The following is a 14,596-nucleotide window of genomic DNA, read 5'->3' as shown; positions in this document are numbered from 1 at the left end:
CCAGGACCGGATCAGACGATCGTCACCGGGTGTTGACCGTGAGCGGGATTCTAACTCGGGCCACGGGGTTCGTAGAGCGGCGTCGCTGACCGCCACGTCGCCACTCACCACAGAGAGACGTGGAGACAGACACGTGGAGACAGAGACAGACACAGAGACGTGGAGACAGAGACAGGAGACAGGAGACACAGAGACAGAGACGTGGAGACAGAGACAGAGACGTGGAGAGATGCACACAAAGTCATCGTGGGGGAAATAAAAAGAGAAAAGGGACGAAGACAGGCACGGAGAGACAGGGAATCTCCCTTGTCTCGAAGTGGGCTGGGCAGGACACGTCGCCGGCCACAAAACACGCACAGTGCCGCGAGTTGCCCGGTTGGCATGGGCGTAATAAAAAAAATTCCACGGTAATCGATTACTTGAGATTAGCTCACCAAATTCCACAGTAATAGATTACTTAAGATTACCTAACGAAATTCCATGGTAATCGATTACTTGAGATTACCTCACGAAATTCCACGGTAATCGAATACCTAAGATTACCTCACGAAACTCCACAGTAATCAATTACTTGAGATTACCTCACGAAATTCCACAGTAATCGATTACTTGAGATTACCTCACCAAATTCCACGGTAATCGATTACTTGAGATTACCTCACGAAATTCCACGGTAATCGATTACTTGAGATTACCTCACCAAATTCCACGGTAATCGATTAATTCAGATTACCTGACCAAATTCCACATTAATCGATTACGTGAAATTAACTCACGAAATTCCAGGGTAATCGATTACTTGAGATTACCTCACGAAATTCCACGGTAATCGATTACTTGAGATTACCTCACCAAATTCCACGGTAATCGATTAATTCAGATTACCTGACCAAATTCCACATTAATCGATTACGTGAGATTAACTCACGAAATTCCACGGTAATCGATTACTTGAGATTACCTCACGAAATTCCACGGTAATCGATTACTTGATCGATTACCATGTCTGTGTGTCGTGCTCTATCTGGTGAGTATCTGTGTGTCGTGCTCTATCTGGTGAGTGTCTGTGTGTCGTGCTCTAACTGGTGAGTGTCTGTGTGTCGTGCTCTAACTGGTGAGTGTCTGTGTGTCGTGCTCTATCTGGTGAGTGTCTGTGTGTCGTGCTCTGTCTGGTGAGTGTCTGTGTGTCGTGCTCCATCTGGTGAGTGTCTGTGTGTCGTGCTCTATCTGGTGAGTGTCTGTGTGTCGTGCTCTATCTGCTGAGTGTCTGTGTGTCGTGCTCTATCTGGTGAGTGTCTGTGTGTCGTGCTATAACTGGTGAGTGTGTGTGTGTCGTGCTCTATCTGGTGAGTGTCTGTGTGTCGTGCTCTATCTGGTGAGTGTCTGTGTGTCGTGCTCTATCTGGTGAGTGTCTGTGTGTCGTGCTCTAACTGGTGAGTGTCTGTGTGTCGTGCTCTATCTGGTGAGTGTCTGTGTGTCGTGCTCTAACTGCTGAGTGTCTGTGTGTCGTGCTCTAACTGGTGAGTGTCTGTGTGTCGTGCTCCATCTGGTGAGTGTCTGTGTGTCGTGCTCTATCTGGTGAGTGTCTGTGTGTCGTGCTCTATCTGCTGAGTGTCTGTGTGTCGTGCTCTATCTGGTGAGTGTCTGTGTGTTGTGCTATAACTGGTGAGTGTCTGTGTGTCGTGCTCTAACTGGTGTGTGTCTGTGTGTCGTGCTCCATCTGGTGAGTGTCTGTGTGTCGTGCTCTATCTGGTGAGTGTCTGTGTGTCGTGCTCTAACTGGTGAGTGTCTGTGTGTCGTGCTATAACTGGTGAGTGTCTGTGTGTCGTGCTCTATCTGGTGAGTGTCTGTGTGTCGTGCTCTAACTGGTGAGTGTCTGTGCGTCGTGCTCTATCTGGTGAGTGTCTGTGTGTCGTGCTCTATCTGGTGAGTGTCTGTGTGTCGTGCTCTAACTGGTGAGTGTCTGTGTGTCGTGCTCTAACTGGTGAGTGTCTGTGTGTCGTGCTCTATCTGGTGAGTGTCTGCCGCTGGGTAAGTGAAGCTCCATACACGTCCACTTAAGGGGCCCTGGATTACTCGAAATATATGAGTGTATAAAATATCGCTTAAAATAAAAATGCTGATAAAACAGCAATCTAATTAAGCATAATAATCCGATCAATCTCCCAATTCTCTCTTGTCTGCACCTCCCTTCTCGCATCTCTCGACTCGACGTGCGACAGCGGCTGCTCGGGAGAAGGCGGCACGTACGGAGAGGCAGCAAACTGGCTCCTGTGGTCTCCACTGCCGCTGGGGATGATGGGATTTGAATAGCCAACCTCCTTCTCGACGAGTTTTGTCTGCAGCTCTCTCATCTCACCGCATCTTTGTCTCTTGTAAACATCCCTGTCTTGACATCACACGAGGATTAAAACAAAATGGAGGGGGGATGCCCCCTCCACCCCCTAGGGCCACCATGTGGCTGCTGCAGGAAGGAGCCTCTGAAGAAGTCATGGCCTCTGTGTTAAAATGGTTCGACGTGACCACCGGTGCACATCACTTGAAACAGGAAATCCCAGCCAGAGTTGGCAGCTCAAAAAGAGGTCCTCCCCATATAATAGAACGCCGAACGGGGGTTTCTCAAAATCCATCCATTGCACCCTCTCCACGTCGCAGGTTTTTTTCCTCTTTCCCAGTGACGACCTCATTTGCATTTGAAGGGAGAGACATTGGAGGAGATGGATCAGTGGCCTGCGGAATTGCTTTGAGGAGGAAATGGCATTTGAGAAGTCCCTGGTGAAACGCGAAGCTAAAGTAAAGTGAACGCACACTCAGTAGAATTATTGTTTTGAGGGAGAAAACAAGAATCAAGTACAGTAGACTCTTAAGCCTGGTTCGGTCAACCACACTCATGCACATATAAGCTAAACTCGATTCAGTGTCTCCACATAATATAAATTAAAACACGTTTAGTCTACCAGCCTAATAGCTCTCCAGACCAATATTATCAGGCAGCAGACTTTTATTTCTTAAACAAATGCGATTATATAATATTAGTCTTGAAAACCAATTGCCTGATGGACTAAAAGTTGTTTTTGTATGTGGAGACACAAAGTGCACTTATTCTTCTATTTGTTTACCCATAGTGCTCCACAGCAAGGCGAAATTAGTTTGTACATGGATTAGTTTGAATGTGGAAAACCAGACGTCTGCATCTCATCCGGTCCTAACCTTGATTAAAGACTGTCGAACATTGAAATTCTTGAAAACTTTTCATTGACAGTTGTATTTAGGTATTAGTACTCTTTCTACGTCAGGCAAGGGAAATAACTGCTTGGCATGACCGTGGTTTCACAATGGATGACACAAAATGGATGGCACATAGTACACAACCACGCCATGCTCAATCGCGTCAACACAACAAAGAAACCAGCACTGCACAGCAGGCTCTACCTATATCGACGACCTGCGTGCGAGCGAAAGAACCTGTGCAGCTTGCTGTGTGGGAGCGGGGGCAAAGTGGGGTCAAATGTCAGAGGGTGAAGGGGATGTCCATGTCACCATTAGCCTCAGTAGGCTACATTTGAAAACAATAAAAGTTGCCAGCTCGGAAGCACAACAAACCGGGGAGCAGAATAGATTATCTCACCGTACCAGATAAAGGAGAACTCCACGTAAATGCGTTGTCTTGAGTGTGGTGTATTGTTATGCAACCAACCAAAGTTGGAATTTTAATGTCCTGGAAGACTTGAAAATGTACCATGACGACCTACAAAAAAGAGGATGTTCCTGGGAAAACGAGGGAAGGAGGCAATCGCTGGAAACATTTAAGGGATGAAGAGCATCTCCTTGCTTGCTCCAGGTTCCACGGGAATATTTTTTTGTTTTCTCTCACGTTGTACTTCACAGGCTGAATATTTTTTGGTTTTTCTCTCACGTTGTACTTCACAGGCTAAAGGTCATCGATGTTTATCAGAGGATCCACGATTTCTCCCTGGTGACAGTATCACGTGTTGCAATTCAAGAATTGATTCCTCTTTAGCATTGTGGTAAATATAAATCGGCCACCAGTGGCACCAAGGGTCAGATAGATCCAGCACATACGACATATAAATCATCACCAAATGCAGAACTTGAACGTATATTTGCTGAACAGATTAGCAATTAGAAAGCGGTAACTGGGGAGGCTAAAGTTGAGATGAAACAATGTGATCAAAACACTGGTATAAACATTTTATTTTATCAGCTACGGCCCACGGAGCTATATAGCTATTTTTCAGAAGCGACCTGGCTATCACAAATGATAGCTGAACGAAGTGGCTTATCATGTGAAAACCGAGAGTCGCCAATTACTCTAAACGCATGTTTTTAAATGTGGAGGGAAAAAACCGGAGGACCCGGAGGAAGATGCAGGCGACCACGGGTAGAACATGCAAACAATGAATACATATGATAGTGGTTATATTTATGATTTTAACAGCTTTGATGATGATGGTGGTGATCATGGTATTCCTGGTGATGATACTGCAGGGCCTGTTCATTGGTCGTGACGATAGTGACGCTGATGTCGATTGATAATGGTGATTGTCACTGCTGGCTAAATGCCATCGTGCGGTGGCGACGATGTCCATTGAGTGAGGTCTCTGCATACCTGAGCGACGGGATGCAGTCGTAGTAGAACCTCCAGGTGGCGATGAGGTGGGGGCGGCTGGCGTCCGTCGAGTGGAGGCGCCACGCTGCCTGGGAGAGCCAAGGAATAGCCACATGATCAGATTACAGGCTCAATAGCCGCGTGCTGGATCAAGTTTCTTCATACAACTCTCACCCTCAATTCTCATGTTATGTCCATCCATCCTCATTGCCGAAAGCATGGTTTCTCAACTATATTTACCAGTGGGCCACGTGACAACATATGTTAGAGGTGCAAAAGAGCGGTTACGTAGAGGCGTTATAATGTCAAACGCCATCATAACGTCTGTATATACGATCATTAACGTTTAGTAACTTTTATCTAAATCTACCTCCTAGTCTAGCTTTCTTTCATCTCACTCATCTATCTTTTTTTGTCTCTGCGAGTTCTTGGTGGGCAATAGCTTGGCGGCCATTTTTGTTTACATAGTTGTTCAACACAGGCCTAAAGCGTCCAAAACTTCATGCGCCAACCAATGTTTTTTTTTACATTCCATTAATCTACACATTTTATCTTTAACAATGTATCTGTAGTAATGTCCAGGAGGACTTGGACGCCGGGGTTGGAGGCACACTTATTTATTCAGTGCAAGGTACAACACAGACCGGGACGTACAGCACTGGAAGGGGTGTCGGCCCCTTCACCCGTCTAACTGGGAAGTCACGCTCTAGGCTACACCTAGCCTACCTCTAGGTCCTCCACTATCGGGCTAGGGGAGGCTAGCTAACCCAGCCCTGGTTAAGCTGGGATTACGGCGCCCGGAGACCCCAGACCGGCTCTGACAAGAGCATCGGCTCTGGCTCTCGGGGCCACGCCACTGGCTCGGTCCTGGTCAGCCCTGAGAAGGGCAGCGATCCAGGGGAGTCCCAGGGCTCTATCTAGTAGATCTTCCTTCTTCACTGGTTTAAGCTTAATACATACTGCCCCAAGCCCTCCGGCTCACCCCTTTATATATCCCTCCCCCGTTGAGGGGTGGGGCCGCGGGGGATCCCAGCTCAGTGTCAGCCCCCCAGGCTGAACGGTGCGGACGTCGCTGTGAACACCTCCCCGCGCACAGACATAGCCACGCCCAGTGTTTGTTTACCGTCCGACACAACTGTATAACACCCCCTCCGTAACACCCCTACATATCCACAGATCCAAATAAATGCACCGCAGTCATCATTAGTACTGCTTTATAACAGAGCATGCTCGCGTTGTGGGCAATAGCCCTTTTTAGAGGCCTTCACTCTGAAAAGTTCGTTAACTCAAACAGTAGCCTCTTATAATAATTTTTATTACAACATTTCAATTGTAATAGTGCTGGGATTTATTTCATGATTATTTTTTGTACTTGCATCATATATTTTGCATTTATATAGCATTGAAACACGACTGTATTACAAGACGTAGCATAGTAACAGTTAGCATCTTTATTTTATAGAGACACAGTTAGCCTTAAGCCGAGGTAATAAAGTCTCTAGCCTGAATTTCAGCAGGGCAAGAAGACAACAGCACAGACGACTGAGGTAGGAGAGTTCCAGACTGCGTGGACAGCAGAGGAAAATGAGCGAACACCACTACCAATGCAGTTCTTTTATTTTCCACCGAATTATCAAACTCTTTTTTTGTTTTTGTCACAGATGCATTGTTGTGTTCTTCCAACTGTCGGTGACTCTTTCCCCCACGTGACGGCATCCGCGTCTGTGTGTGTACGAGCGCGCTCTCTTTGTCTGGCTGTATGGGTACCTCTTACCTGTATGAGCCCTGCAGCCGGGCTGCGTCTCTTCTCAAAGTGTTTCTGACGATGCTGCTCTTGCACCTTGAGGGCAAATCCTGAGCCCAGGATTCCCTTGGGGTTGGTGAGGGGGGAGGCAGAATGGGGCCCGTGCAGCCCCCAAGGGCATGGGGAATCGATGAACATTTGGACAAGGGACCAGGGGAAGGCAGAGAGATAGGGGATGGTTAGATATGCGAATTAGTGGGCAAATCCTCAGAGCCACCCTTAGACAGTAGTCCCTCAGTAAAAACAATGTATTCGTTCCACGAAAACTTACTGCTAACCGAAATAACTGTGAATTAAATTAACTTATAAGTTGAAAAATTATATTTTAAAAATCATTGAGTCTGCAAGAGAGACTGTTTCACTGCCAAAACAATGTAAACAAAGTAAATCGAGGTCTAAACGCTCATAAATGGTCGTAGCTGATTGTCTGAGGGCATGGCTCAGCCTCACTTAACGACTTCTCGGATTGGTCCAAATTGGTGCCCGCGTGCATTACGTAAACATACCGTTACTCAGAATGTTAACGTTAAGTCGAAACTATGGGGTCTTATGGGAGGCGAAACGTTAACATGAAAACCCTTAACCGATGTCACTGTTAACTGAGGGATTACTATACAGTTCACTGAAGATTATCCGTGGGTGAATTATCCGGGTTGCGGATTAACCGTGCTTGCAAAACAAATCAATGCAATATCCTCACGAACCGCGGGTCAGCAGACTCAGTGGCCACGTGTTTGTAAACATATCGGAAAGCAAATTGAAAAATGTAAAACACTTGACACATTCTCTAGACATCACCTCTCGTTCCAAAGTATCCTTCCATCTCACCCTCAGTCTCCCTCTACTCCTCTGTCCTGCCTCGGGGTAGCATCTCCATAGCACTTCCAACAGATGTTTGTATTAGTCTATGGGTCCCTGTGTAGCTTTGTAGATCTGTGTGAGTCTATGGGTCTCTATATGAGTTTGTGCGAGTCTTGGTCGACATATACCTTCTAATTGCATCTTCGTTGTCTCTTCTCAACACTTACCAAACCATCTAAGTCTCATATCGAATACCTTCAAAAACACGAGTAACCCCCGCTAAGTTTCTACTTCATTCTACCTCCTTTCCACTACTAATATTCCAAACATCCATCTCAACATTCTAATTTCTGCTCTGTGATTCTCACTTTCTTCTATCTTCCACCGTGTCCACATCTCTGAACTATTATGGCAGCTATATAAATGCAAGTTGTTGTCATTATCATCAACAGTGTGGATGGTTGGGAAGCGCAGCATGCAGCATGTGTGTGGGCCCGTACGGCTGGGAGGGCGAAGAAGGATATCCCGAGCAGCGCGAAACTGGCCGCCATGAGCCGCCCCACCCACGTCACCGGGCACTTGTCCCCGTAGCCGATGGTGGTGAGCGTGATCTGTGCAGGAGCCATCCACATTGCACGCAGGCATGCCCCCCCCCCCCCCCCCACACACACAGATGTGACCGACAGCTATGCAAACACAAACAAACTATAAACTTTTGTTTTTATCTTACACTGGTAAAGCCCACTGAGCTATCAATATAGCTCTATTTCAGAGACGCAACCTGGCCACAAATGACATTTCAACGAAGTTGCCTATCATATGGAAATGTATAGCAGCCAAATGCTCTGAACGCATGTTTCTAAATGTGGAGGGAAAAATGGGAGGACCCAGATAAAAATCCACATGACCACAGGGAGAACATGCAAACTCCAAATATACAGGCGTCAGGGTTGGGATCGAACCCACGATCTCCTGCATACCAGACGACGTAGCGAACATCTCACCACCGTGATGCCCACAAACGCACACGCATTAAGGTGCTTTGGTCCAGGGGTGGGAAACCTTTTTATTAAGGAGGGTCGGATAGGTATCTTGAATACCTTTCGCAAGGACATGTATTAACATGCCGCTGTGGTCGCATCTGTTACTGCTGCAGGCCCCTTGTGGTGACATCAATGACCGAGTGCAATAAAGTTCTAAACTCCGTATTACCAGATAAACAATATTCCCCTCTAGTACCTCATTAATGCAGCTAACATCCTTGTAATGATGCATGAATGTAATTTGTGGGCAGTTTTAATGTGGTGGGTGAGATGTGGCTGCTGGCCGTGTGATATGAAGTCGTGGGGCGGATTCTCGGCCTGCAGACCGGGGGCTTCCCACCACGCCTTTAACTTTACAAACACACATGAGACACGTATGTAGGATTCAGGAGCACAAGCTGCCACGACAGAATACGAGGATGTAGACCAACAGCCAACATTGGTCACAAATATCTGAAGCAGTCTTGGGCCCCCCCTAAATCGACTCAGCCTTAAGATGAGTACCTAGTGCAGTGTGTAACGTCAGCGTTTTGGAGATAAATGCGGCCGGGCGTGGTGCCGTTCACAGACCCCCCCTCGTGCTCTGTCCCGACCTTAATGTATCGGTGCTCCCTGACGGCACTTTCCCCGACAGCCTGTTGAAGGCTACATGGGGGATCTCTGCCTTTGCCTTCGCAGCCACCTCCACACAGATCGGTTCCTCATCTCACCGTGCCCCACCAGAGTGCGTCGGCGTAGGTGCCGAACTCCTTCTGGTTCTCGTCCTTCTCGGCCAGATAGACGAGGAACGAGGAGAACACCAGCACCAGGAAGCCGATGTACCAAGCCGTGATCAGCTCCTGCACCACCACCACCAAGCACAGTCATAAGAGCCGCGTGACTTCATATGCCCAGCTTCTTCAGGAACGAAATTCAATTACTGAAGAGGCGCCGAGTGTCGAACAACACACAAGCATGTTGAACTTCTTTCACACCGTGCGTAGCCAACCGTGCTAATCAGTACAACCCAACAGACAGCTGTAGGGTACAACCGTGAAACCCTGTGCAGTAGCGTCACATTACAAATTAAAAACACAGTCGGCTCTCAATTATCCGGCGTAATGTTGGGAATATATGGCTTGCATAAAACAAGCACACGTATAAATACAAAACTGATGCAAACTAGGCTTTGAAAATATTTTTACTATTTTCTTATATTCTTTGTATTCTTTGGTTCTTTCGGTAAAGTCACATAGATAGAAAAATAATAATAAAAATAAAGTGAATACAATTTTTTTTTTACAGAAAAATAATAAAAACAAAGAAACACTAATGTAGACTGTAGCCTGGCTCTTAATCGGAGTGAGTGTACTGACAATCTATAATTTCTTACATAGAATGTTTTCAGTATTTATCAGATAATCGAGATGATCTGTATATTCTGCTTTACCTGCCACCCAGCAGAATGTTTTTGTTCAGTGATTTGTTGACCTATCCTACACTTTGTTGTTGTAACTTTCTGACCCGCCCCTACTGGACATCTATCAAAGAGAGCTTTATAGCTCATCGGATTTCTCCAGTATAAATAGTGATTCTAATTATTTTGACTGAAGCAAAGTGATTGTTTAACTTCCACTCATTTACCCAGGAATGCCTCACCGAGTTTAATGACTATTTTCGGCGCTACAGTGGTGAGATGTTAACGACCTCGCCGGGTGTACAGGAGGTCGTCTGTTAGATCCCGACCCTGATGCTTGCTGTATATTTGGAGTTTGCGTGTGTCTCTCTCCCCGTGGTTGCGTGGATTTTCTCCGGATCATCTGGTTTTTCCCTTCACAATTAGAACCAACGTGCTTTCAGAGTATTTGGCTCAAATACATTTCCACGTGATTAGCCACTTCGTTGAGTTATCATTTGTAATAGCCAGGTTACCTCTGAAAAAGAGCGATATCGCTAATATTTACTCATATACACAGTATATATAACGGTTACACGCCTGAGCCACCCAGAAACTTCACACAATCACTTCTTATCGTTTCCCGATTTTCCAAAAAAAACTACGTGCTTATTGTGGCCCATTTCATATATAAAAAATACTTGATAAAATAAAAAAGCTCTAAATTCAAATTACTCATTCGAAATGTGTTTATAGTGGATTGATGGCAGGTTGATTTGACATTTTCATCGTTACAGTAACCATTTAGTTCTTGTGAAATTGACAGCATCTGTGCAATCTCAGGTGTTATTGATTATAAAGTGGCACTGATTAAAATACTTATGGCAGGATTATTTCGTATGAATTCTATTTAAATCATATTTACTCATACACAAAGTACAGCGCAGCATAAAACAATAAAATGCGAAATGCAATTATAAAGTCGTGGGAAACTAATATTACGAAAATCATGCGGCTGTTGAAATATTGCTTTATTTTTTTCCGACTCCTGAGTTACGCCAAATCACACTGCCCGATTAGACTGCGGTTTCGTGCTGTTGGCCAGCAGAGGGCAGAACAGCCAAGTTCATTGTCACACTCCCCACCTCTGCCAACCCGCACTCATTATTGAGATTTGTTTTGCTGCTATAGATGTCCAAATGATAAGCGATTTTGTTGAGCTATCATTGGTGGCCAGGTCGCTTCTGAAAAATATGTTAATACCTCAGTGGGCTTCGCCTGGTTGGATGGAGATGGTTTAGTTTCATTTGTCTCTGTTTGGGTCATTTATTTAACTTTCCTGTACTTTGCACTCCTATCATGTTTTTGTTTTGTTTGTTGGAACGTTCTTACCCGCCCTGACTGGACATTCCTCCAGTATTCCTAAATATTCTGATTTTGATTCTGATAAAACCCCACGATCCGCACAGCGTGAAGAGTAGTCTCATCCAGCAGTAGATTGACATAAGGGCTGTTACATGCACAATATCCTACCTGCACAAAGACAACGGTTGAAATGAGTCCATTCAGCCGCTTGTCAGACGTGATCGATTTTACTGAATGGTTATTTGCCCAACAAAACTCGCCACGACCAAAATGATGGACACGACCTCTTCTCTATCCTATTGCGTCACGGGCTGCCCACCCATTCATACGATAACTGCACGTGCATAGACCGTGGCCAAGGTAAGTTCCCACTATTCCCAAGAACTTGCAGCTCTCCAATTTGCTTTCCAGTTGTTACCACATGCGGTTTGGCAAATCAGAATCCGAATATGTGTTTATACTGCAACAGGAATCCGATGAGCTATGAAGCTCTTTTTCACAGGTGTCCAGTCAGGGTGGGTAAGAACGTTCCAACAACAAACAGTACAAAAACACGAGAGGAGAAACACGTCCCGACGTTTCGCTTTTCACGTGATGGTAACTCCTGCAGACACTTCCGGCGAGCGGAACAACACTCGGGTAAAATCCGAAAACACATCGGAGAACTCGACAGCGCACAAACCCCGATAACCAACGCCATAGTGGCATTTGTTGTTGTTGCGGCCGTTTGCGCCAATTGGGGGCCTATCCCTCGCCTTGCTGTGCGCGTAGACCACGGAGCCCAGCAGCTTCCAGGTGCCGCCCCTGCGGTCCATGCGGACCATGCGCAGGATCTGCAGGAAGCGCAGCGAGCGCAGCGCCGACGTCGCGAACACGTTCCCCTGCGTCCCAGCCGCCAGCACGGCCAGCGATGCGATCAGCACGATGATGTCTGGAAACACAGCACCGAGGATAACGGTTAGTATATATATGCACAGTATATATAACGGTTACACGCCTGAGCCACCCAAAACATTTCACACACTCACTTCTCATCGTTCTGATTTACCGAAAAAATACATTGTGATTATAGTGGCTCATTTTATATGGGAGGAAAATATGGACAAAATTAAAAAGCTCTCAATACAATTACTTATTCGAAATGTGTTTTAGAGTGGATTGATGGCATGTTTATTATGTGACATTTTCATCGTTACAGTAACCATTTAGTTATTGTGAAACTGACAGCATCCGTGCGATCTCGGTGTAATTGATTGCAAAGTTACACTGATTAAAAGACTTACGGCAGAATTATTTTGTGTGAATTGTATTTAAATCATATTTACTCATACACAAAGTACAGTGAAGCACACGCACAACACAATAAAATTCGAAATGCAATTATAAAGTTGGGGGAAACTAATATTTCGAGAATAATACTGTGAAATGTGTTATTGTATCATGAAAAATTATAGCGTGGCAATTCGAGTATATTCAGTGACCTTGGTTTCATCGCTACAGAGTTTCCACTTCTACAATAAAATAAAAATTAACTACATTTAAAAATGGGAAGGATGTGGGAAGACCTACATGAAAAAATGCATTGTCTTGAGTGGCGTTTTAACGAAGCGACTGACAACATTTGGGATTGTCAGTGTCTCAGAAAGATATAGATATGTTGCCGACCCCAGGCCTAGCTGCAGTGCGTTCATTAAGTGCATGGTTCAACTCCAGCGGCTGCCCTGGTTATCACTGTGGGTTCTATAGCATAACAATACGCGCCGTCTGCCTGACAATTAACGTTAAAGATCCCGTGACGTATTTCGCAAAAAAAATAGACTATTCCTCAGCCGGCGTCACGATCCGAATCTGTGATCTCGGACAGCTACCTCAAGGAGAGGATGATTCTAGGACACACAAAAAAAGCGGGGCAAGGTGGCAACCCTAAGCCATGCCACGCACGAGAGTTGGTAGGAGCGGATGCATTCACCGATCACGCAGAAGGGCTTCCTGGAGAACTTGAGACGGCCCCTCCAGCCCCGGTAGCGGCAGCAGCAGCCGGCCGCCCAGATGCGCGCAATGTACTCGATGCCAAACACCACGATCATGATGTACTCCTGCACGGGCACGCAGATAGACAAGCAGGGAGGGAACGAGACGCGGTTGAGACTTGCAGCGTTGCAGCGTCGTGGGTTAGCGCTACGCTGCGCTACGAACTCGACCACCCGAGTTCGATTCCCGCTCATGGCCAACGCCAGTGACGATTATCTGAACCGGTCCTGGGCATCCCCTAGGTCGACTCAGCCTCAAATAAGTACCTGGTGCGGTGTGTAAATATCGCCTACTAGGGAAGACAAAGGCGGCCGGGCGTGGTGCTGGCCACCCACGCCCTCGTGTGCCGTGCCGGCCTTCACAGGTGCTACTCGCTAACAGCACTTGCCCCAACGGTTTGTTAAGGCTACACAGGGGGATCTTTGTGTGTGTGTGCGAGGGGAAGGGAAATGGCCGGGTCGTTAGCAGACTGAACTGAAGCTCAACAAGAGATTTCTAGACATATTATAAAAAGTTTCAAGGTTGGTTCAGCCTAAAATAAGTAAGACCTGGTATTGTGCGGTCACTATCCATGCTGGGGAGACCGAGATGGATTTGGTGAATTGAGAACCGACCACAGTCTCTCTAAGTTTGCATTTCTGAAGTGAATGTACTGCAAGTGTCCACACATATAGAGATGTGGGTTTGATCCTGACCCTGATGCCTGTGTATTTGGAGTTTGCATGTTGTCTCCCCGTGGTCACGTGTATTTTTTCCAGGTCCTACGGTTTTTCCCTCCACGTTTAGAAACGTGTGTTTAGAGTATTTGGCTGCTATGAATGTCCACGTGATAAGCCACTATGTTGAGCTATCATTTGTGGCCAGGCCACTTCTGAAAAAAAGTGACAGCTCAGTGTGCCTTACCTGGTAAACTAAAATATAGTTTGTAACCACAAACACTAAGTATTCGTGCACATACCAATGCATATTTTGCTACTTTTACCAATTCAAGTGGTGGGTTGCTTATCTTGAAATAATTTTACTAAATATGATTTTAACAAAGCTAGTTTGTGCACATACATTTTTTGTATGACATAGAATGACTGTATAAGTTTGTATAAATTAAATTTTGAGAAAGTAGATTGATACAATAAATAAACGGCATGCGCCAGCTTTCCACATGCCAGACATTGCCATCCTAACTCTTTTTGTTTTCGAAAAATCGAGATGCACACACACAAAGTGCTTTGTGTTCACATTTTGTATTTGCAATGTTTCAGACTTTCACGTTACATTCTTCAAGGTTATCTTACGCCACTGCAAAAGCTCTGTTTTGGCTGCGTGGGTGAGTGAATGCATTGCCTCGTGCCTATCCATCCAATGTGGATGCAGCAATGGTGCAGAGGTGAGCAAGAGTGCTTCACGGACCCAGCCACCGGTGGTCGGTTCCCGGCCACGACTTCTATGAATGGCGAGTGATACCTGAACCGGTCCTTGGTACACACCCATTCACGAATATGGACTGACCAGCATGGTGAAATATCCTCCATGAACAATGGCAGTGAGGG

The 14,596-nt window shown here is 45.9% G+C and overlaps 1 protein-coding gene across 2 annotated transcripts in view; it reads right to left on the bottom strand.

Moving 5' to 3' along the window:
• LOC133353301 (potassium voltage-gated channel subfamily KQT member 4-like) overlaps positions 1–14,596 on the bottom strand; it is a 107,296-nt gene that overhangs the window by 40,899 nt on the left and 51,801 nt on the right. Inside the window, exons 3-9 of one of the 2 annotated variants that reach the window (XM_061569425.1) lie at positions 12,988–13,114; positions 11,774–11,949; positions 8,989–9,117; positions 7,736–7,846; positions 6,405–6,500; positions 4,631–4,719; positions 3,433–3,477 (exon numbers count right to left, since the gene is read on the bottom strand). In XM_061569425.1, the coding sequence (XP_061425409.1) occupies positions 3,433–3,477; positions 4,631–4,719; positions 6,405–6,500; positions 7,736–7,846; positions 8,989–9,117; positions 11,774–11,949; positions 12,988–13,114 (773 nt within the window). The remainder of the gene's footprint in view (positions 1–3,432; positions 3,478–4,630; positions 4,720–6,404; positions 6,501–7,735; positions 7,847–8,988; positions 9,118–11,773; positions 11,950–12,987; positions 13,115–14,596) is intronic. The other variant, XM_061569424.1, reaches the window with a different exon arrangement.

The sequence above is a fragment of the Lethenteron reissneri genome, chromosome 43 (assembly GCF_015708825.2).
Source record: "Lethenteron reissneri isolate LAM-NWPU_2019-01 chromosome 43, ASM1570882v1, whole genome shotgun sequence".
Taxonomy (NCBI): Eukaryota; Metazoa; Chordata; class Hyperoartia; order Petromyzontiformes; family Petromyzontidae; genus Lethenteron; species Lethenteron reissneri.
Note: the sequence above shows the minus strand (reverse complement) of the source record. Positions and strands in the feature narration are given on the sequence as shown.